The sequence below is a fragment of the Vulpes vulpes genome, chromosome 13 (genome assembly GCF_048418805.1).
Source record: "Vulpes vulpes isolate BD-2025 chromosome 13, VulVul3, whole genome shotgun sequence".
Taxonomy (NCBI): Eukaryota; Metazoa; Chordata; class Mammalia; order Carnivora; family Canidae; genus Vulpes; species Vulpes vulpes.
The window spans coordinates 121,041,020-121,065,060 of NC_132792.1; the positions used below are offsets into that span (position 1 = coordinate 121,041,020).

Here is a 24,041-nt window from a genome sequence, read left to right on the forward strand (position 1 = left end):
CAATCTCTTTACCAATAATTAGTCTGTCCAGATTTTCTATTTCATGACTCAGTCTTGGTAAGTTGCATGTTTCTAGGAATTTATCCATTTCTTTTAACTCATCCTATTTGTTGGTGTATAATTGTTCATAGCAGTCTCTTCTAATCTGTTTGTACCTCTGGGGTATATTGTAGTATCTCTTTTGTTTCTGTTTTTATTTATTTGAGCCCTCTCTTTTTTTCTTGGTGAATTAACTACAGGTTTTTCAGTTCTGTCTTTTTTAAAAAACCAACTCCTCAATTCATTGATCTTTTCCATTGTGTTTTTAGTCTCTATTTCATTATTTCTGCTCTCATTTTTTTTTAAGATTTTATTTATCCATGAGAGACACAAAGAGAGAGGCAGAGACATAGTCAAAGGGAGAAGCAGGCTTCCTGCAGGGAGCCTGATATAGGACTCAAGCCCAGGACCTGATCATGACCCGAGCCAAAGGCAAATCCTCAACAACTGAGCCACCCAGGTGTTCTTTTTTTGCTAGTTTTGTTTGGTATGTGAAACTAGAACACCAACCCTCATGTCAAAGCTATGAGCTAAGCACATGGGCCTCTTTCCCTGGATGATTGGGAACCTTTCAGTTACCCGCCTGTGCACTGGGCCCTAGGGGATAAGTCTGCATGAGCTCTTTCAGGACTGTTCCTCAGTTCACTGTGGCCTCGGGAGTCTTGTGGATGCAAGCCCTGTTGGCTTTCAAAACCAGATGTTTTGGGGATCTTCTCTCAGGTGCAGGTCTAAAAAGGTAAGGTGCCAGGTGTGGGAGTTCAAACTTTTCAGAGAGAAGCTTGGGGCTGTGAGTTCCCTCCCAATTGTGGGTCACCATGCCAGGAGTGGGTGTACAGCAAGATTGTCTCTGCTTCTGCTACCCATTTCAGGGGTGTTTATTCTCATTGCCCAATGTGTAGGAGTATTCAGGTAGCTTCTTGGTTCCTTTTAAAGATAGTTGTTCTTATGTAGTTGTAGATTTGGAGAAGGGAAGTTTCGGATCCTCCTACATCACCATCTTGAACTGGATCCCAAAGATTTATTTTAATTTGTGTAACAAATGTTCATATAACAACATATGCCAGACATTGTTCCGAGCACTTTGAAAATATTAATTCATGCTGGAGGAGATGGGGGACAGATGAGAGCAGAGAAAAAAATAGAAGAAAATCAAGTAGTGTAGACACCTAGTGAAGGGTTTTTCTGGAGCAGATTTAATTCAGAAGAATATAGATTTACTGTAGCACTTCAAGGACCATGAGAGTGGGCCAGAGTCCTGAGTAAGTGTTGGGGCTCAGTGCCCAATGTAGTGGGAGGCCATGCTGGACAAAGGAGTCCTGTAGGAAAAGGAGAAAAGTATGGCAGGGTAGGCGGAAGGTTACGAGGGCCTGGACAGAGGCACAGTAGAGAGCAGTAACTAGCCCAGACACCACCCATGTGGCCATAAGCCAAGTAATATGCCTCTGGCAGCAGAAGCTGGAAAAGGCAAGGAACAGAATCTCCACCAGGCCCCCAGAGCGAGTACTGTCCCACCTGGACCTTGATTTCAGATTTCTGGTCTCCAGCACGGCCAGAGCATAAGTTATGGTCTTTGGTCACCCAGGCTGTGCTGATTTGTCACAGTGCTCACAGGAAACTCAGAGATTTGGGCCACAGGCAGTGGTTGCTGTGGTAACAAATACCCAGAAATGTGAAAGTGATTTTAGAACTGGGTAATTCCAGTGTAGAGGCTAGAGGAATATCCGAACAGGAGTATTAGGCAAGAGCTGAGCTGAGATGTTAGGCAGGTAGATTTGTAGATGCACACAGCGCCCTGTCCTTAATTCATTCACAACTATCTATGGAGTATTTTCCTTCTAAAGGACATCATGAGACACGACAATAGCTTACAAGACCAACTCATTCCTCGATGTTATGAAGTTGACGTTATAAGAGGGAAGCCAGATACGAAACAGCTAAAAACACAATTAATTAATTACTTACAGTGATAATCTATGTTATTAGGAAATACAGGATCATATATGAACAAGGTGAATTCTTTAGCAGAATGTTAGTGCTGACATCCGTATTACTCATGGATTAATGTAACAACTACTCACTCTCTGAAGCATTCTTAGTAAAAATGATTCCTTTGGTTTTGTTTAAATAGAACTTTCAAGCTAAAATAATAGCTTATCTAAAGAAGTTATTAAAAGCATAACAGTATTTTAAGCAATAATGAAAACAGCAATAATAAATTGATAATGGATCACCTGCCATCTAAATTATTTAGCAAAATGGTTCTGACCTACCAGACAAGAGAAGAAAAGGAATCTCAGGTCTCAGAAGGATTTTATTTTGATTATGGCTCCGCAAAATAGAGGAGAAATAGTATGTAAGCAACTGGAAAAAAGGCATGTGACACAAGTCACCTATAGTGTCCTCAGCGTGCTCAGGCCTCACTGCCACCACTGACAACCCAGACCCTTCACTGGGGCCTGGGAACTGTGCCCTGCAGATATGCCCCTTGGGGTCAGAAGGTAGGGCACAGTGTTCTATCTTCTCATACCTCAGGTTGCATGAGAGAGACTTCAGATCTCCTTGCACACCAAATTCCATGTTTATCTGCTTTCTCTTTGTTGTAAAATGGAGTCCCTTTTTTAAAACTCCGGCAAAGCTGCTGTGCCAACAGTAGCAATAACAAGATATTTGTAAGCGAGGCTTTGCCCTCCTCTGCAACTGGAGCCACTGTGTACACAGCTGTGCTATAAGCCTACCATCTAAGAGGAGTGGAGTATTTCTTATGTGCAATAAAATTTTGTTTTAGTGTATATTGTGTATTTAGGACAACTTCAGGTCAACAACATTGCTTTTTCTTGTAATACACGAATTGTATTATCTCTAGGTTTTCATGAAGCTGAAAAAAATTTTAATCTTACCTGATTTCAACCCAAACAAGATTGCTCTCGTGTCTGTTGCCTGTTGCTCTATGTGCCAGTGGGTTATAGCTTTGAATAACTACCATGAAGTGCAGAAGGTATGTTCTTTCCTCCTCAGTACCTAAAACAACCTGGAAGGGACACCTCAGAGTCCCAGAAATAATGTTCCCTTAACAATGCTCAAATGAACTTCTGTGAAAGGATACCTAGTGCAACTTGAATCAAAGATATTATGCTAACAGATACAAATTTTATTTTTAAATTGTTTTTATTATTATATTTTATAAATAATTACTTTTTAAATAAATATATTTATTATATTTATTTTTCATTATTTTATTTATGGCAACTATGCTATTGTTTTATTTGGTTTTCGTATATTTCACCATATTAAACTTCTTTATATCCCTTTTGTACACATAATTTCTAGGAAAGCCGATCATAAGAATTGACACTTATAAATGTCTTTCAAACAGAAGCAACATTTTTAACTTGACATTTTTTAACACTTAAATGTTGTGACATTCTTTTTTAAGGTGGTGGGCCCTAAGCAAATGCAAGTAGCTGAAGCTCAGAATGTCCTCAAAATTGCACAGCAAAGGCTGGCTGAGAAACAAAGAGGTTTGCAGCTGGTAAGACATTTGTTCGCTTGTTAAACTTGCAACACCTTTGTGAACTAGTCAGAAACACCAAGAAACACCATCGTCATTACCTCAGTAGAGTTTTATCAGTTTAGAATAAAATGAGGATAATAAAGGTAATGAAGAGATTAATTGTGATTAAGTAAATAATACCAGTACTATATGTAAGGGTACCTTCCATATAGTAAAACACTCAAAAATGATAATTATTACTGTATCAGTAATATATTAACTAACATTTCACCAGATTTCTCCCAGGAGAGCTTTGTGACTTCTGTCTACCAAAGACCCACCCACTATCAAACTGTGATCTTAAAAAAACTGTCCTTAACCTGTTTATATCAATGACTCTTTTGTTTTGTAAAGACAAGGTTATTTCTTAAACTTCTGGGTTTTAAGTTAAAATAGGGATATTATTACAAGAGCCAGGACTGAGGTCACCAGCCTGTTCACAGACAGTGAGAGTGGGTAACATAGCACACTTGAGAGACAACCTCTAGCAGAGAGATCCAGCCCGTTGGCATCTTCTGTTTACCTGTATGGTCTTTCTCCCTAAGCTCTCCATTTCAACGTCGTTACCAACATTTTAAGATCTGGGGATTTCATTTAAAATTTGAATTTCTGCCTTCATTCAGAAGAAAATTCAGAAGATCTGGCAGCCTTGGGTTGGCACTCTCACTTGTCTGTAATAAGCCCCCAACTCACTTCAAGCATTTGTGTCACCTGCCTGGCCCCAAAGGCATTTCTTGCAAACTCAGCTATCTAAAAAGTATCAGACATTTTTTAAGAAAATTAATAAATTTTTACTGAATATATTTTGTGCTGACATGTCATTTTATCGCTAATACTTTGTTGCAGCTGATCATGTACCTATATAGTTATATTTAGAGATGTGTTAATAATAGCTAACATTTATTGAGTGTATACTATGTTCCAAGTACCACACTGAGGCTTTTTTTTTTATTTATAATAGTCACAGAGAGAGAGAGAGAGAGAGAGGCAGAGACATAGGCAGAGGGAGAAGCAGGCTCCATGCACCGGGAGCCCGATGTGGGACTCGATCCCGGGTCTCCAGGATCGCGCCCTGGGCCAAAGGCAGGCGCCAAACCGCTGCGCCACCCAGGGATCCCCCACACTGAGGCTTTATACAGACTTTCACATTTAATCCTCAGGTCAGCTTTCAGAAGGAGATGTTTACAAGGGAGAAAGCTTAAGTGAAAGATTTATAAATTTGTCCAACACCGTGACCCTCTAGTGGTGCCCATGCTCTAACCCAGGCGTGTCTAACTCTAAAGCCCATGCACTTACCTACTCCACTATAAAATACTTCTCCCCAGGAATGATTAATCTAGTAACTGGTGTGGCACAGACACCAACCAGTCACAGAGCAGTGTCAGGTCCTGGAGCCTACAGTAAAAACAGAATGGGGATGGAGGGCCGGGGTGGGCAGTGGCGGGGCTGGGAGTGCTCTCCAGAGCATGGCACAGGACCACTTAGCAACCACTACAGAAATAGTCTGTAAATAGTCTATGCTCATGGTTAGGAAGAATTAATATTGTAAAATGTCTATACTGTTTTTTCTGACCCATTCTAACAGGTGTGAGGTGATATCTCTTTGTGGTTTTGTTTAATTTGCATTTCTTTGATGATCAGTGATGTTGAATATCTTCTCACGTCTGTTGCCCATCTATATGTCTTCTTTGGAAAAATGTCTCTTTAGTTCCTCTGCTCATTTTTTAAAATATTTATTTATTTTGAGAGAGAGAAAGAGAGAACAAGTGGGGGAGGGGCAGGGGCAGAGGGAGAGAGAGAATCCCAAGCAGGCTCCTCACCAAGCAGAGCCTGATGTGGGGCTCAGTCCCGTGACCCTAAGATCATGACCTGAACCTAAATCAAGAGTCAGAGTTGAGATGCTTAACTGACTGAGCCACCCAGGTGTACTCCATCTTCTGCTTATTTTTTAATTGGATAATTTGGGTTTTGTTACTGAATTGTAAAAGATCTTTATATATTTTGGATATTAGCATCTTATCCAACCGTTTTACAAAACTATTCTTTTTTTTAGGTTTTTCCTTTCATTTTGTTAATTGTTTATTTTGATCTGCAGAAAATTTGAAGTTTGATGTAGTCCCAGTTGTTGATTTTTGCTTTTATTATTTGTGCTTTTGGTACTCTATCCAAAAAAAAAAATCATCACCAAGACCAATGTCGAGCAGTTTCTTCCCTACATTTTCTTCTAGGAGTTTTATGGTATCAGTTTGATGGTATTTTGATTTATTCTGAGTTAATTTTGTGAATGGTGTAAGATAGGACTCCACTTTCATTGTTCTGCATGTTATCTTGGCACCATTTGGTGGGAGAGATTGTCCTTCCCCATTGGATTGTTCTTGGCTCCCTTGTTGAATATTAGTTGACCATGTATGCCAGGATTTACTCCAGGGCTCTCTATTCTGTCCCACTAGTCTCTGTGTCTATTTTATGCCATTACCACATACTGTTTTCATTATTGTTCAGAAATGCTACTGATTTCTGAATATTGATCTTACATCCTGCAATTTTACTGACATTGTTGATTAGTTCTAATAGTTATTTGTGGTTGAATTTTGGGGACTTTCTATATACAAAAGCATGTCATCTGCAAATAGTTAACACTTTTACTTACTCCTTTCTGATTTGGGTATTGTCTTGCCTGATTGCTCTAATCAGGACTTCTAATACTATATTGAGTAAGAATGTTGAGGGTGGGCATCCTTATCTTGTTCCTGATCTTAAAGGAAAAGCTCTCAGTTTTTCACCATGGAATATTACGTTAGCTATAGGTTTGTTGTAGTAACTGCCCTTTATTATTTTAAGGTTTGTTCTTCCTATACCCAATCTGTTGATGGTTTTTATCATGAACTGATATTGTATTCTGTCAAATGCTTTTTCTGCATTTATTGTGATGATCGTGTGACTTTTATCATGCATTCTATTAATGTGATATAATACATTTACTGATTTGCATATTTTGAACCATCTTTGCATCTCAGGGATAAATCCTATGTGGTCATGGTGTGCAGTTCTTTTATTTATTTTTTTTTTGTGCAGTTCTTTTAATGTGTTCTTTAATGCACTTTGCTCTATTTTGTTGAGAATTTTTGCATCTTTATTCATCAAGGGTATTAGTCTGTAGTTTTATTTTTCAGGTCAGTTATTTCATTTTTCTGTGATTTGGAATAAATAATTCTGTTTCTTTATTTTCCTTAACTCTCTGTGTTGGCTTCTCTGCATTTAACAAAACAGCCATATCTCCCTATCCTGTCAGAATGGTCTTGTGTAGGACATGAACCTCCTCGGCCCAGCCTGAGATCCTGGTGTCTCTCACACCATTGCCCAAGCAGCTTTGTTTTTTCTTAGAGATTCCCAGTATTCAGAGTGGCCCAAAGGGAAGCATCTCCGTCAGTACCTAGATGCAGGCTCTTTGGACGCCTGTGTAAATAGCTCTCTTCAGGGACAGATTGGGAGATGAGTGTTTCTGTCGAAGCCCTCGACACTGAGCCAGTTGAGAATTATTTCTTTGTTTGCTGTAGTTCTGGCGACCCACAAACACAAGGTTTCTGGCCACCAGAGCTGGGTGCTCAGGTACTGTATCCTGTGGGCCACAACCACCAGTGCAGGAGGATCACAGTCAGCCCCTAAATGTGTGCTAAACTGGAAGCCTGACCCTTAGACCACAGCCTCTTTCAGATAGGCCTCCTTAAAGCAAAGACTGAGAGATACACATTTCTATCTACTCCCTCCATGCTAAGCCCTGGAGGGATAGCCATTTAGAAAGTATTTGTTCTAGTTCAGTAGGTCTTATGGATGTAAGCCCTCTTGGCTTTCAGAGCTAACTGTTTTTGGGGGCCCATCCCTTAGGTGGAAGTCTTAAAGGTTGAGACATGAGATGTTGGGTTCAAAATCTTCACCTGCAAGGGAAGCTAGAGTTGTGAGTTCTCCTGTTTGTGTCATTGTGCCAGGGGTGTAGGCTGTGGTAGGAGTGTCCCAGCCTTTACTGTGTGGATTTGAATACTTTTTATTCACCCGGTGTGTAGGAGTTGCTCAGCTAGTTTCTGAATTTCTTTCATGGGGACTAGCTCTGTGCATAGTTGTAGGTTTGGTGTGTCCACAGGAGCAGATGGGTTCAGATGCCCCCTGTGTCACCATCTTGGACTGGAACTCCCTTTCACTTATTCCTTGATGCCTGGTACTTTCGATTTTAGTATTTACTCAGTTCATTCATGATTTTTGGTATATTTTTTGTATTTCATTCATTCACCCAACAAAAATTTATAATATTGTCCTTTTTCTTTTTACTATTATCAAGTGGTAGGGCAGAAAAAAATAAACTCTAAATTTCAGTCAAAACCTAACTTAAAAGTAGTCTGCATTCCCTTCCAGCTTGCAACCTTGGCCTTCACCAGACATTTCAAATATTTTAATTCATTGAACTCAAGTATATTTAAATGTTTATAAAATATTAATAGATACACTTAGCATTTTAAAAGTGAGTATAATAGTTAACACCACTGGTTTTAAGCCCTTCGTTGAGATTTTCTCCTCAGTTATGTACTGTCTCCTATTTTAAAAATAGATCTTTTGTTCACTTGGGCCCTAATATAAAAAATATTTCCAAAAAATATAGGGAACGTTAGGGGAAATCAATAATGCCAGAAGCTATGATATTACATGGGGATTCATTAAAAATGTTATCTTGGAGAGCATAGTGCCTGTCTTGTAACATCATCAGGAAAATGCAGATCAAAAGCACAATAATACCTCACACCTGTCAGAATGGCCACAATCAAAAACAAGAAACAAATGTTGGGGAGGATGTGGAGAAAAAAGAACCCCTGTGCACTGTTGGTGAGAATGCAAACTGGTGCAGCCATTATGGAAAATAGTATGGAGTATGTTTATAGCAGCATTATTTACAATAGCCAAGATATGGAAGCAGCCCATGTGTCCACTGATTGATAAATGGATAAAGAAGATGTGGTATATGTATAGACAATGGAATATTACTCAGCCAGATTTCATCTTGCCATTTGCAATGACATGGATAGAGCTAGAGAGTATAATGAATGAAATCAAAGAAAGACCAATACCAACCATATGATCTCACTAATATGGAACTTAAGAAACAAAGAAAGAAAAGCCCAAAAACAGACTCTTCATTCTAGAAAACACACTGATGATCACCAAAGGGAAGGTGGGTGGGTGGGTGGGAAATAGGGAATTAGGGAATGGGGTTTAAGGAGTGTGCCTGTCCTGATGAGCATTGTGCAATGTATGGAATTATAGAATCACTATATTGTACACTTGAAACCAATATAACACTGTATATTAACTATACTTGAACTAGAAGAAAATAAAATGACAGCACAAAGCAGAAAAAAAAAGAAAAAGGAATTTTACATGTTTAGTTGAGTCAGTAAAGCCCCTACACTTAAATATTTATACAGTTCACTATGTCACAAGTAGCAAGAACGTTTTCTCAGAATAATCAAATCAAAAGGAATGAGCAAACAAAACAGCATTTTATATTAGCGTAAAAAGAACTGAGTAATCATTATGGGCGAACCAGTAATAAATAAATCTTTAGAGTAATCATGCCACAGGTAGTAATGTGTGTGTGTGTGTGTGTATTTAGATATTTTCACTAGAATAACATATTTAGGAGGATAAATTATAAATTAGAAACTCTATTCAATAAGCACAATTTGGTATACATGAATCCATGAACATACTGTGTTCGAGTTTCCATGTTAAACACTGTCTTCAAAGATTTTGAGAAGACATGAACATCTTTCAAAAATATAAATATAAAATATAAGGATAATAAGTCCACAACCCAAGAGATAATATCAGGCAATTTATGATTAGTGCTCAAACGATGGTTATAAACAAGTACATCAGTGTGGATTTGAGAGGACAGAGGCTTTGTGGCATCTGGAACGTGATAAGGATTTTAAAGAATGCCTTGGATGTAGATCCAAGGGATCCTTTCAAGGAACGATTTCAGGTACAAGGGAAGGATGGCAGTCAAATCCCAGAGGCAAGAATATTTAAGGTGTGTGTAGGAAATATGGAAGAAAGCAGTCTGGCAACAGTGTAATGTTATTGGAAAGGAGTTGACATTGGGGAGGGAGGTTGGGGTCAGAACGGGGAGGCTTTTATTGACAAGGCCAAAACTTTGGGCCATATCCATGGGCAATCATTTTTATAGAAATTCACCAAATGCTTTTGAGCAAAGGCGTTATCAAGATAAGCACTAATTTAAGAATATCATTTTGTCAGCTATTCATGATGGTATCTTTTCCACTGACAGCCCAGGCATAGGTTAGAGCTGCTTCATCCTACCAGCCTTCCTTCAAAAAACCTACCCATTCCTCCAGGCTGGTCAGTGTATCTGGGATGATAAAGTTCAGTCATTTTCTTGGAGAAGGAAACTGGATATGACATTTTCTGTGTGAAAAATAAATCAGAAAATGATGATTCTTCAAGTGCTGAGCTTATAAGAAAGCCCATTGAGGAATGTGACCTTTTAAAGGCAAACTTGACTTTCATGGAATCATTTATTTAAAAACTATGTTTCTATTGTTAACATAATCCATCTCTCCAGGAAGATTTTCCAGGATGTGGAAATGAAGTAACCACATCCTATATTCATATAAGTGATAGTTAAACTCTTGAGGCAAAATGAGCGTAATACTGTGTCTCGATAATGAATTAATTGTCTGTCTTTCAGATTGAAGAGCATCTGCTGTTTTTGCAGGCAGCCTACAAAGATATAGTTGCTGAAAAACAACTCTTGGCAAACAGAAGAAAACTGGCCACCAAGCGCTTGCAGTGTGCATCTGTCTTACTGACTGCTCTGAAGGATGAGAAGGCATGATTCTCTTTCGTTTTATTTCTCTCCTTTAGTAATTTCTACTGAGCTTGACGAACCCCAAGATGTTATTTTCACCAAAGGTCGTATCATGTACCCCCTAAAACTATCTTATCATCCAGTTGCTTTTTATTGAGATCAGTAGACACTCCTGATAAAAATAAAGGAGTCCTGGTCAAGAAGTCTTAAAACAGAGGCAACAGACTACAAGGATTAAACAGGACTTTCTCTTGTTCCCCAGACATCAGTTCTCTTGTCTGATAAGGTCAACAGGAAACCTGTCAAAGAACATGTCATGGGGCTTTCCTTTGTCCAGCACAGGGACAGCCTGAGCCAAATGCATAAAACAGGGATGGCTAAAAGGGATGAGATGTCATAATGGAGAACATTTTATTCTGTTCTGTCAATCCTCAGACCTCTTTCATCCCTTTTTAAAAAAATTTCTGCTAATCTCTAAACTTCAGTCTCCTGGTCTTAAAATGAAGTCAATGGCTTTTACTTAATAGGATATTGAAAGTGTCAAATGAGACTTTCAAAGTAAAATGCCTGTTAGACATCTAAGGATTCAATAAATATAAGTCAATATTATATTGAACATCATTAATAATATAACTAATTGTTAATTTAAAAATTATCTTGCTTTATAAGACAAAGGACTTGACTATGGGTCCTAACAAATATGACACTGTTGACAAATCCAAGAATAGGACTCATGTTCCCCATAGAAAATAGTTTGTTTTATGATATTATCCATTATTAATTTAAATGCAAACACAGCATGAGAACAGTAATAGTGATAGCAATGCTATATCCAAGTTGGAGACCACAAATATCTGAACTGTCTCATAATAGTATATTTTATGTCAAATAGCAAGAACTCCTTTTTATTTTAACATTTAGACTCGATGGCAAGAAACAATCAATCAAATAGACAAGAAGTTGGAAGGAATTTTGGGCGACATACTTATTTCAGCAGCATGCATTGTCTACAGTGGAGTGTTAACAGCAGAATTTCGCCAGCTAATTGTGAACAAATGGGAGAGCCTTTGCACTAAAAACAACATTTCTTTGTCCCCTAACTTTTCCTTAATTGAAGTCATGGCACAAAAACATGAGGTAGTAACATATTTCTGTTATCCAGTTAAGTGGCTGTTGTTGATTTGAATTTTGGGCATAAGTGCATTTTTTTAAACTGGGATCTTTTCCCCAAATTGTTTGTTGTTGTTGTTGTTTTAAGATTTTTTTTATTTATTTATTTATTTATTTATTTATCAGAGAGAGCACAAGCAGGGGGAGCAGCAGGCAGAGGGAAAGGGAGAAGCAGACTCCCACCTGAGCAGGGAGCCCACCCACTTTGGGGCTCAATCCCAGGATTCTGAGATCCTGACCTGAGACAAAGGCAGATGCTTAACTGATTGAACCACCCAAGTGCCCTCAAATTGTTTGACAGAGGAAAATACTGAAATTTTAAAAAAAATTTTAAGTTATAGTTCTAATGCCTCAGTTAGTTACATCTCTTGTTTCTCATTCTCGGGGCAAAAGTCACAGAAAATTCTCTTACTCATTGTAATTTTACTGCCTCGCCCTAATAAACATAGCCAATTTCTCTCCCAGAAGTCCCTTTCATTAATAAAATTGGTGAGCTTGGGGCACATGGGTGGCTAGTTGGTTAAGTATCTGGTTACTGATTTTGGCTCAGATCATGATCTCAGGGTCATGGGATCAGCCCCTCTCTCCCTCTACCTCTGCCCTTTCTTGCTCTCACTTACTCTTTCTCTCTAAAATGAATAAATAAAATCTTTTAAAAAATAAAATTGGTGAACTTACTGAACCATAGGTAGTATTCTTAGAAGGAGCCAGAAAGGGACACCTGGGTAGCTCAGTGGTTGAGCGTCTGCTTTTGGCTCAGGTCGTGATCCTGGAGTCCTGGGATCGAGTCCCACATCAGGCTCCCCACAGGGCACCTGCTTCTCCCTCTGCCTATGTCTCTGCCTCTCTCTGTGTCTCTCATGAATAAATAAATAAAATTGAAAGAAAGAAAGAAGAAGAAAGAAAGAAGAAAGAAAGAAAGAAAGAAAGAAAGAAAGAAAGAAAGAAAGAAAGAAAGAAAGAAAAAGAAAAGAAAACCAAAAATACAGACCTTACATTTATCAATAGATATTTATTGTCTATCTATCTGTGTGGAGAGGATGAAAAAGAAATGCACCTTTTTTTAATTTATCCCCAAAGAGTAATTTTAGATTGATAACTTTAACCACCCAATTTACAAAATCTCAGAAGCAAATACTGGCTTCTCATTTTCATAATGCCAATAACCAACTTAAACCCAAATATATCAACAATTACATTAGATGCAAGTGATCCAAAGAAGTCCACTTAAAAGGCTGAGATTGTAAGACTATATAAAAATATAAACTAAAGCTCAAAATAGAGACTGTAAGTTACTTAGAAGGACATTTCTAAATCATAAAGGTTGACAGTTAAAATAAAAGGTGGGGGGAGGAAATTTACCACAGATTACCAAAAAGGACAGAGTAGACTTTAAGGCAAAAAAAAGATTACTAGAATTAAATAAGTTTATGTTGTGGTAAGAATTAGTTTAAGTCTCCAAGAACATTTTATCAATTCTGAATTTGTGCCTAATAATAAGACTTGAAACAATACAAAACCCACATTAAAAGAACTACAGATAAAAATGGACAAATCTACAATCATAGAGAAAGATTTTAACATACTGCTTCCTGTAACTCATAAAAAAAGAACACAAAAATCAGTAGGAATAGAGGACATTTGAGCAATGTAATCAACAGGCTTAGTGGGCATTTGTAGGACCCTGTGGCCTACACCTGAAGCTTACACATTCTATGAAAACACGTGTAGAACACTACCCACCATATAATAAACCACCAAAAAGTTCCAACCAATATCAAAGGATTTAAATCACAGAGTATATTATCTGTCCAAAAGGCAATAGAGCCAGAAATCAATAATTAAAAGTTTCTTTGAAAATCCCCATATTTCTGGAAATTAGGATATACACTCCCAAACTAACCATAGGTCAAAGAAGAAATCAGAATTGAAAAAATTAAGCATTGGTCAAAAATTTTCCTGTGAGACTAGAAACATGACAAGGGGACATCCACCATCTCCAGTTGTATCTAACATCCTAGCAGAGATCCTAGATAGTGCAGTAAGGGAAGAAAAAGAAGTGAAAGATATTAGAATTGGAAAAGAAGAAAAAAATAGAAGTTTTTGCAGATGATATGTACCTAGAAAAACCCAAGAGAGTCTGTAGATAGATCATGTGACTTCATACCAGTTTAGTAAAGTTTCTCAAAGAAACTGATTATATTTCTCTCTACCAGCAACAAACAGGTTCAGTGTTTTTATCATAGCATCAAAATGAATCCATCAAGAAGTTGTGTAAAACTTACAGAAACAAAACTATAAAACATTATTGAGATAAATTTTTAAAAACCTAAATAAATGAAGAGTTATGCCATGTTCATGAACTGAAAGACTCAGTATCCTGAAGTTGTAATCCTAGTCATAATTCCAACAGGTGGGGGGAGCATGTATGTGTCTCTTACATGACAAACTGATTCCAAAAGTAATAAGAGGAGGCAAAGAGCCAACATGTCTAAGATGTTGTTGATGAACAGGTAGAAGGACTTGCAGCATCAAATATCAACATTTACTTTAAAGCTACACTAGTTAGGATGGTGGATTTATTTATCCATGTGTAACCAGTGCAGAACAAACAATACCACCAATGGAGAACAGAGATCCCAGACACAGACTCACACACATGTGGATGTCTGACTTACGACAAAGCTGGTACTGCAGTGCAGTTTGGAATTAGTAGTCTTTTCAATAAATAGTGCTGGGTGATTGAATGTCTACCAGCAAAAGAGAGAGAGAGAGAGAGAGAGAGAGAGAGAGAGAGAGAAAGAAAAAAGAAAGAAAGAAAGAAAGAAAGAAAGAAAGAAAGAAAGAAAGAAAGAAAGAAAGAAATTTGATCATTACCACACACCACACATAAAAAATCAATTGCAATTGAATGGTGACCCTAACCATGGAAGGCAAATTAGTAAGGCATAATTTAAGAGAAAATGTTCATGACCCTAAGAAAAGATTAAGCAGAACTAACCATAAAGGAAAACATTAATTGAATTACATTGAAATTTAGACATTCTGTTCATCAAAAATCACCACTCAGAGGCTATGAAGAGAAGTCAATGAATAGAAGAGGATATTTGCAGTAAAAAGGTCTACTACCAATCAATAAGCAAAAGACATAAAAGCCAGTAAATAAATGGGTAAGAACTTTAAGCAGGCAGCTCACAAAATCACCAATAAACATTTGAAAACTGCTTAACCTCATCATTCAGTAGGGAAATAAAAGTTAAATCTAAAATGAGAGATCACAACACTCTAAGTGCCCTCAGCAGTAGAATGTATAAATAAATCTAGGTGTGTTCATAAATACTCTACAGCAATGGGAATGAATAAAGACAGCTATAAAACAACACAGATGATGTTGGACAGAAAAGGGAATATACTTTAAGATTTCCTTTATCTAAAGTTCCAAAATTAGCGAAGTGAAATTATAGCATTTAGGAATACATACTTTGGTAAAACACTAAAGAGAAGCATGGAAGTCAGGAGAACAGAAACTCTTGGGTGGGTAATGTGTTTCTCTCACCATGCTGACCTTCACTCTAGGCACCTATATTCGGGTACAAACAGGGCTACTCCTGGGTTTCAGGATTCTTCATCCCTTTTCCTGTTTCCTTTTGTGTAGACTTCTAGAGCATGCAGTTCTTCACAGGCTTAAGTGAAAAACTTTTTCTTTCCTTTAAAAACTGAGAAGTATCCTTGGCTTCTCCTGAGGATGCCCTACTGCCTAGGACGTCCCCTGTGTCCTGTTCCTTCTCAAACCTCCATAGGCCTTCTTGGCTTTTTCCTCCCAACCTGCTGATACTGCCATGAAGTCAGAGCCACAGGCAGAGACTATGTGAGGATGAGAAGTTTATCAGTCCTGGAGTCAGCATCTGAGTCAAACCCTCGGTCTGCCTCTTCCTCTGACAGTCCAACCACAGGCAGACCCCAGTTCCTCCTTCCAAACAATTAGGGTTGTTGTCGCAATTTAACCAGATAATGTATGTATGTGCTTGGCAGGTGGTGGGTGTGCAGCAGACTAGCTGTGATTACACCTGTATAATTCTGTGTTATTGCATGTTTCATGTATGCATTAGAGTCCAGGATCCTTGGGAACAGGTACCCTGTCCTATATTTATCTGTTTCCCAGAGCATTTTTGTTGTGATGGGCGTTCATCCTTCCTGATGAACAGAAAAGTGTGTTTTAGTGAATAATTACTCATCTGACCCAAAATTTCATATCCCAGCATTTAAATTGTTATTTCCTTAGTCCTCTTAAAGAGTATTTGATTTTTCTAAAGGCAGTGAGCCTGTAAGATCCTTTGGTATCCTATAGGATACTAAAGATGTGAAGAAGTATATGAAACAGTAAAGTACTAACTATCTCATTCCAGATTGGCCGATGGCACTCTCAGGGACTCCCCCTTGGTCAGTATTCAACAGAGAATGCCATCCTGATCAAGAATGGCCTGCAGTGGCCGCTGCTGATTGACCCCCACAAGCAGGCACACAACTGGATCCGGCAAATGGAAGGGCCCAGGCTGCAGGAGCTCTCCATCAAAGACAGCAGTTACATCCAAAAAATTGAAAATGCTATGAAAATAGGAGGGAGTGTCCTCTTGCAGGTATTTGGACAGAATGTCCCAACCACCCAATTCCATGCAGCTGACATATATACTGTGTGCACCAAGCATAGAAACTGAAAGCTTTGAGTTACAAGTAAATTTGTCATGGAAAAAATAATAAAGAAACAGGAATGCCTAGGTGGCATAGTCTGTTGAGCATCTGACTCTTGATTTTAGCTCAGGTCATGATCTCAGGGCCCTGGGATCAAGCCCCACATTAGGCTCCCTGCTCAGCATTGGAGTTTGCTGTAGACTCTCTCTTTCCCTCTCTGTCTGCCACCACTCCCTCGTACATGTGTGTGCATGGGCACTTTCTCTGTCAAAATACATAAAATCTTTTTAAAAATAATAACTACAGTGGCTTTTCAGTGTTCAGTTCTCTCAGATCAGGCTTTCTTTGGTGTCCAAATACTAACATTTACTTTTTATTTTTCTTAAAAGAAAAAGTTGGGGGTGGGCAGCAAAGGGAGAGAGAATCTCAAATAGACTTCCTACTGAGCAGGGACCCCAAATACAGGGCTCAGTCTCATGACTCTGAGATCATGACCTGAGCCTCAATCAAGAGTCGGACACCCAACCAACTGAGCCACCCAGGTATCCCTCATTTACGTTTTCTTTCTTTCTTTCTTTCTTTCTTTCTTTCTTTCTTTCTTTCTTTCTTTCTTTCTTTTTAAGATTTTACTTATTTATTCATCAGGGACACAGAGAGAGAGAGAGAGAGAGAGAGAGAGAGGCAGAGACACAGGCAGAGGGAGAAGCAAGCTCCATGCAGGGAGCCCGATGTGGAACTCATCCAGGACTCCAGGATCACACCCTGGGCCAAAGGCAGGCGCTAAACCGCTGAGCCACCCAGAGATCCCCATTTACATTTTCTAAATGCTCTTTGAAATGCTTTTTAGCTGATTTGCTTTCAGATGAACTTTTTATATATTTCTCTTGTGTTTTTCAGAATCTCCCTGAAACGTTAGCTCCAAGTTTGAAGGCAATTTTGAAGAAGGATATCCATCAGAAAAGAGGACAATATTTCATAAGGGTTGATGATTCTGAGATTGAATACAATCCCAGATTTAGGTAAAGTCTCTCACAGCGAAATTGAGTCAAGTGTTTATATTTTTTAAGACAAATATTATAGAGGCCTCTATTGACATAGTGGTAAGCTTCTCCTAGAGCAAAAAGTGAGATTACATTTTGAATATTTTGTTTATTTCTGTTTCTGGTTGCACTCATCAGTACACAGAATAGTGAACTGACTTTTATTTATCAAGCCATTCCAAAACAGTTTCCATACTGTTCCAGCTAAGACCTGTGGGTCCAGGGGGAATCCTCAGAAAGTGTGCTGGAAGGGGAAGCCTGGCCCCACTTGAATCACAAGAACTCTCCCATTGATCTGTTTGCCTAACATTTCAGCAGGAAAAGCTTCTGCTTCTTTAAAAAACAAAATCCATACTGGATATCCAGAGCAAAAAGAGAGACTTGGCCTAGCCAGATAAAAATGTTGCATCCATGTTCCCAACAGTAAGGGACCTTCGGGATTGCAACCCCCACCTCCCCCCAGTCAACTTCACAAAGCACTTTTATATAGTCACATTTGATTACCACAAAAATATAATTCCCAGGGTAATAAGGCATTTGAGTTGCCAGGCAGGTGCACTGTCCCCTTGAATTCATAATCAGCAGCTCACTGTATGAGTGGGTAGTCACAAGGGGAGTTGGAAGGTGGATTTATAGGCCCTCAGCCAAGTGGGCATAACCGCCTTGCAGGGGCTCTGACACGCTGGTCCATATGTCCTTGTCCTGGGCAATGCTCTGAAGTCTTGATCCTCACCACACTCTTAGAGCCTGTAATCCTCTCTCTGGGCCTCCTTCCTTCAGTTAAGAAAATATTTTGCAAAGTATGTTCCTCAAAATGACATTCCAGGAGTTTAACAGGAGTCACTCAAAAAAGGGGTCCCAAACTTCTGAAAAGCACTAGGTTAAACCAAGTTCTTTCCTTCAAGGACTTAAAACCCCTTTATGTAACAAGCCCTCTCCAGAATGCAGCATTTGGCAGGATACCCATTCTTTCCCTCCTGCTCTCAGAAGGCTAATGAAGTCATGTGTTGCTGCAGTGCCAACCTGGTGCCCATATTGGATTGTTTGTGAGGAGGTGCTAGAGGGACCTCTGGAAAGGTGGGCTGGACACAGGTCTCCACTCGGCCATTTTGTGGCCACAGGCTGTGAGCAACTTAGTTAACCTCTCTAAGCCTCCATTCTACTCTTTATAAAATGGAAGGAGAAGCTGTCCCTGCTGTATCAAGTTGCTGGGAAGACTCCCCCTCTACCACCCCCATACCACCTCGCTCCAGGTTACAACCCCCCCATACCACCTAACTCCTGGCCACCCCACCCCTGTGCCACCCCACTCCAGGTCACACACCTCCCTGTACCACCCCACTCCAGGTCACACACACACACACACACACACACACACCCTGTACCACCCCACTCCAGGCCACTACCCCCACCTCTTACACACAAACCAGTCTGCCAGATTCCTTCCCTCCAGCCCCCAGCCCAAGTCACTCTCCTGGCAGCAGCTGGGATCATCCCTTTAGAGAAGGTAGATCTCCCTGTACTCACACCCTCCACCGGGTATTGACAACCATCTAAGGGCAGGTCAAAGTTCCTACTAGCTAGCACTTTGCTTTCCTCCATCTGGGTGCTTCAACCAAATACAGCAGGGACATCATCTATGGTTGTATTTCTTCAAATTATAAACAGGAAATGTCTCCACACAATATAAATGGAGAGCCTATTTTGTGTACAAGGCTGAACAACACTAAAAGTTAACCTTGTTTACCTCCAGGAAAAATCTTTTTTTCCATTATTTAATAAATTAGGGGTTTTTTCCCCTCTGCAGATCCTTTGACTAACTGGTGCCTTTCTCATCCTTCAGGTTATACGTTGCTACAGAAGTAGACAACCCTCATTTTCCTCCCTCAGTTTACAATTTCGTTACTATGATCAACTTCACGGTAACATTCCAGGGTTTGCAGGATCAACTCTTATCTACCGTGTTAACCCATGAAGCCCCTTACTTAGAAAATCAACGTTTCCAGTTATTGGAGAGCATTTCCCGTGATGCTGTGACCCTTGAAGAACTAGAGGAAAAAATGTTAAATGTTCTGCAGAATGCACAAGGTGAGTTCAGGTCTTTAGTGACGTTAGAAGACCTGGGAGTAACTTGGGGAAGGACAGAATAGAAGCTCCGAGAACCATACTCTGAACTGGTACCCAAAACATCAGATCTACATTTCCACCAGATAACTGATCAATGTGGGTGAAACACCCCATTCTTAAAACATTGTGGCTGTTGATGTTCCTATATTCCTATCTCTGTCTTAGCTCATCAAACCGCAGGACATTTGCCACGAGGCCATTACGTCAGGTATCTGACATCTGTTATATGTATCAAATTAGATTACAGAGACCAAAAGATTAGGTTTACCCCAAGTATTTTTTTTTACCCCAAGTATTAATACTAAAATATACCAGGATGGAACCCAATGACTTAATCATACATGTCCCATGAAAATGTGGTATTTATTAAAATAGCAGTAGAAATTATTTTTCTCTTCAACATAAAAAATAAGAAACCATAGTCTTTAAATTTTAACAATATAATTTCTAAACAACTAAATATAAAGCATTAGAAATTCCTGGGGCACACTGACATTCCTGCTCCTAAAAGGGGTTCTGGATACCCGATTTCAACATGCAGGATGGGGTCCCCCATGCTGGTAAGCAGTGTTCAGACACTAGGTGGGTGTCTCACAGTTCAAGTCCATTCTGACACTATCTGCCCAGAGACAGCATCAGATTTCCCTCCCCTTAGGGGTTCAGTGCTACAGACGCTCCCTCCCCACAGCCGGGCTTCAGACAAAAAGTTCCAGCAAGCCCTTTCTGAGGTCTAATTAGTTTGCTAGTAGACTAGAATCGGGACTCACTAGATTACTGGTCTCCTATGGAAGAATGGAACTAGGAACAGCCAGGTCGAAGGGATTGGGGGTGGGGGAGGCAGAGTGTCAGGGATGGGTGTGGGCTTCAGGGGCGCTGCCAGGGCAACCACCCCATCCTTTTCAGAGACTCAAGCAAACTCATTAACATAACAAAAGACACATTTATTCCTCTCATCCCCAGGGTGTTCAGAGCTCTAAGCCAGAGCTGGGGATGGAGACTTTAGGTGTATTTCCTGTCATAAATCACAGTATCAAGCTCCTGACTTATCTGTCATCTAATACTCTTTATCTAGCAGTGGATTGCTGTTCTCTCTTAACTGCTGACTCAGTGGGGCTTGAAAAGTCTCTCAGATACTTTCGTTCCATATTATAATAAGATCTGACTGTAATCCTTCCTACAATCCTTCTGACTGTAATTGTGACACCTAATACACAATTTCTGTGTAACACATGGATAAACCACGCTTCTGTTAATGACAGGACTAGGACGAGATTGTGTGGACAACATTGTCACATCTGTGTCTCTGGGAAGGTTGGAGTGAATTAGCAGCTAAATCCTTAGGGAGCAAAACCAGGACATGTGGGTAATATATGACACACCAGAGTGACACTGTTGTTACACTGTTGGTGTAACAAGACTCACAAGGATAGCCTCTGCTGGTTTATGAGCCACTGCGTGACAAATGTCATGTTGTTGCTGCAAGTTTTGCCTAAATTGGACAAAAGATAAGTTTAATGAAACAAAAGGATAGTTGTTTATGATAATACCCATCAGCACACTGTGAACTGTTATTATGCCTTTGCTGCTTATTCTCTACCAGGCATTCCTCCTGGTAGAGTTGGATTGTTTTTAAAGACTAATTTTTTACTGATAGTAGTTATAATAAAAATTGTCCTTGAAAAAAACTAAACAAAAAAGACTCCTCAATTTGGTACATATTTTTTCCTCCCTTTTTCCAAGTTTTAGTAAAATAGATCATCCTACTCTCTTTGTAAATATTTTGTCTTTAGTGTGACCACCCGCTCTCTGTGGGCAGTGGTTGGTAGGGGGGGACACAGCAGTAGCCCACAGCTCAGGTCCTGACATTGCTTAGAAAGCTTCCCTAAAATCAGTGAGAATATGCTCTCCAGATCATGGAACGTAATAATCCCATAACTCCTTACAACGATCATGTGATGCTGTTTAGTTCTTGATACTGATGTAGTTTTAAAATATTTTTGGTGAGGTTTGGTGGGGTCCAGAGCCGATGGCCAAGAAAATTCTTGAGACGTCTTTGGTGCAAAACGATGGTTTTATTAAAGCCCAAGGACAGGACCTGTGGGACAGAGAGAGCTGCTGCTGCTACTCCCACTGCCCCCGCCACCCCTGCTGCCCCACTGCCCCAGGATTGTGAGGACAAATGATTATATACTTCGGGGTTGGGAGAAGTAAAGAGAAAAAGTTCCAAAAGGACTTTCAAATGCCAAAGAAGACTCACAGGACACTGAAGGCCTGGCTATGGTCAAACCAAGCCAGGTTTTTCCCTCTAGCGAAGCATTAGCGTAAAGACAATCAGGAGCTTCCTGGAGGAACCTCATTCTCTGCCCCCTCCAGCATGTCAGTGGGCTGCAGGTTATATGGACATTTAATTGTATCTACATCTCCCTCTGCCTTTGATTCCCAATCAGTACCACATTTTAAAAGGGCTCTTTTCAAACTAACCTGTGTCCGGGGTAAGCATAAGGATACTGAGGAGTCTATAAATCATATCATTAACAAAAGCACCTCAGGAAAATGGAAATGTTCATAAAATAGAGTTTGTAATCAAAATATAAGAACCATCTTAAACACTTGAAATGGAGAGAATAATTCTGTTTCTAGAGCAGTGCTTTTTCGAAAGGTAAGTTGCAATCTGTTCGTGGTCATTACCAACTTGATTGTTTAGTGAAACAGGATAGAAACATACCGTGCACATGCTATTTTCTGGAAATTTTGTTTCCTTGTCTATGCATATCATGGGTCATTAGGACAGATTAGCTATTTACTATGTGTTTATAATGGGAATAGAATCCACTCTATGAACGTCATCTAAAGAAGAGATGGGGGATGCTATTAACCAAATTATTCAGAAATATACCCTGTCTTCATTTAATGGCCCATCTCCCAAATAAAACCACACACACACAAAAAGAAAAACTAAACTAAAAACCCTTATTAAAGAAAGATTTCAGAATGAAGGAACTGCATTTAATATTCTAGTAGTTTTTATTTAAATTCAATTTTTGTTTGCCTTTAGAATGTGTCTTAGATGATGAGGAAATCGTAGACATCCTAAGAAAATCCAAAATGACTTCAAATGAAATTTCAAAGCGCATCAAAGCCACAGAAAAAATGGAAAGTGAAATCCAAGAGACTCGTACAAACTATCTCCCCATTGCAACTCGAGGCTCCCTGCTCTACTTTCTCGTGGCAGGGCTCGCCCAGGTCAACTGCATGTACCAGTTCTCCCTAGACTGGTTTCGACAGGCCTTCGTTCTGTCAGTAGTCTCCGGAAGCAAAGAACAAGAGAAACCCAGCTCGAAATGGGATAAAATGTCTCTGAAAAAAATTCATGATATTACAAACCTCTCAAAAGAACCAAAGTTAGAAAGTGAGAAAAATCTCTTAGAGAGACATCTTAAAAATTCAATAGATGGGTTAACACGAAATATTTTTAAGGTGAGACATCCTTTAATGTGGATTATACATATTTAATCTAGCTGGGCTGGTCAAATGCTCTATTTCCCTCCTTAGGTGGTCTCTTCAGCTCTATTTAACCAACATAAACTGTGCTTCTCCTTCCGGCTTTGCACCACAATCATGCAAAATAATGCTCATGGAAGTTTACTGCAGGATGACATTGGGTCCCTACCAGATGAAGAATGGGACATCTTCCTACATTCTGCCATGTTGATAAATATTAAAGCTGTGATGCCCCAGGCTAGACTTAATAGTAAGTAAAGGATACTGCTCTGGGTTCAGTAAAAAAAAAAAAAAAAAAAAAAAAAAAAAAAGCCATTAAAAACATGTTTCCCTGAAAAACACTGAGAGATTTTTTAAGATGCTCCAAGTCAGTGCTTCTGTCTGGTTAAACTAAAAGCAGCTTGAAGTCAGGTGTGATGTTTAATTCATTGTTGTGTCCTTATATGTTGAGCACATGATTGGTACTCAGTGATTTTTGAATAAGTGAATGACATTTCTATGGTAATTGTAATGCTAATCTATAAAGCTGAACCCCTAGTGCTCCTTATTAGAGAGGTGAGCCCATACATGCACACACACATTGATTAAATACCACCTGGAGGAAACTTTACCCCTCCTCACTATAATCACCCTCAATGTCTTCTGAAAATTCCTGGAGATTTTGAACTACAAAAACTATGCTTATGCAAAACAGTTGGGCAAAAATCACTAAGTGTGGGCAGTCCGGGTGGCTCAACGGTTCAGCACCTGCCTTCAGCTCAGGGCATGATCCTGGAGACCCAGTGTCGAGTCCCACATCAGGCTCCCTACATGGAGCCTGCTTCTCCCTCTGCCTGTGTCTCTGCTCTCTCTCTCCTCTCTGTGTATTCTCATGAATAAATAAATAAAATCTTTTAAAAAAAATCACTAAGTGTGGGATCTTTCCAAATCCTCCTGTGTTGTACATTTTAAGTATATTTATTTTTTAAATTGTGGTAAAATACACATAACATAAAATGTACCTTCTTAACCCTTTTTAAGCATCCAGTTCAGTGGCATGAAACTACAT

The 24,041-nt window shown here is 39.4% G+C and overlaps 1 protein-coding gene across 1 annotated transcript in view; it reads left to right on the forward strand.

Moving 5' to 3' along the window:
• Nucleotides 1–24,041, forward strand: part of DNAH14 (dynein axonemal heavy chain 14) — a 317,326-nt gene that overhangs the window by 244,115 nt on the left and 49,170 nt on the right. The window contains 9 exon segments of the mRNA XM_072733718.1: nt 2,903–3,034; nt 3,473–3,568; nt 10,347–10,487; nt 11,388–11,603; nt 16,043–16,273; nt 17,223–17,344; nt 19,209–19,453; nt 22,548–22,969; nt 23,045–23,243. Coding sequence (XP_072589819.1) covers nt 2,903–3,034; nt 3,473–3,568; nt 10,347–10,487; nt 11,388–11,603; nt 16,043–16,273; nt 17,223–17,344; nt 19,209–19,453; nt 22,548–22,969; nt 23,045–23,243 — 1,804 coding nt within the window.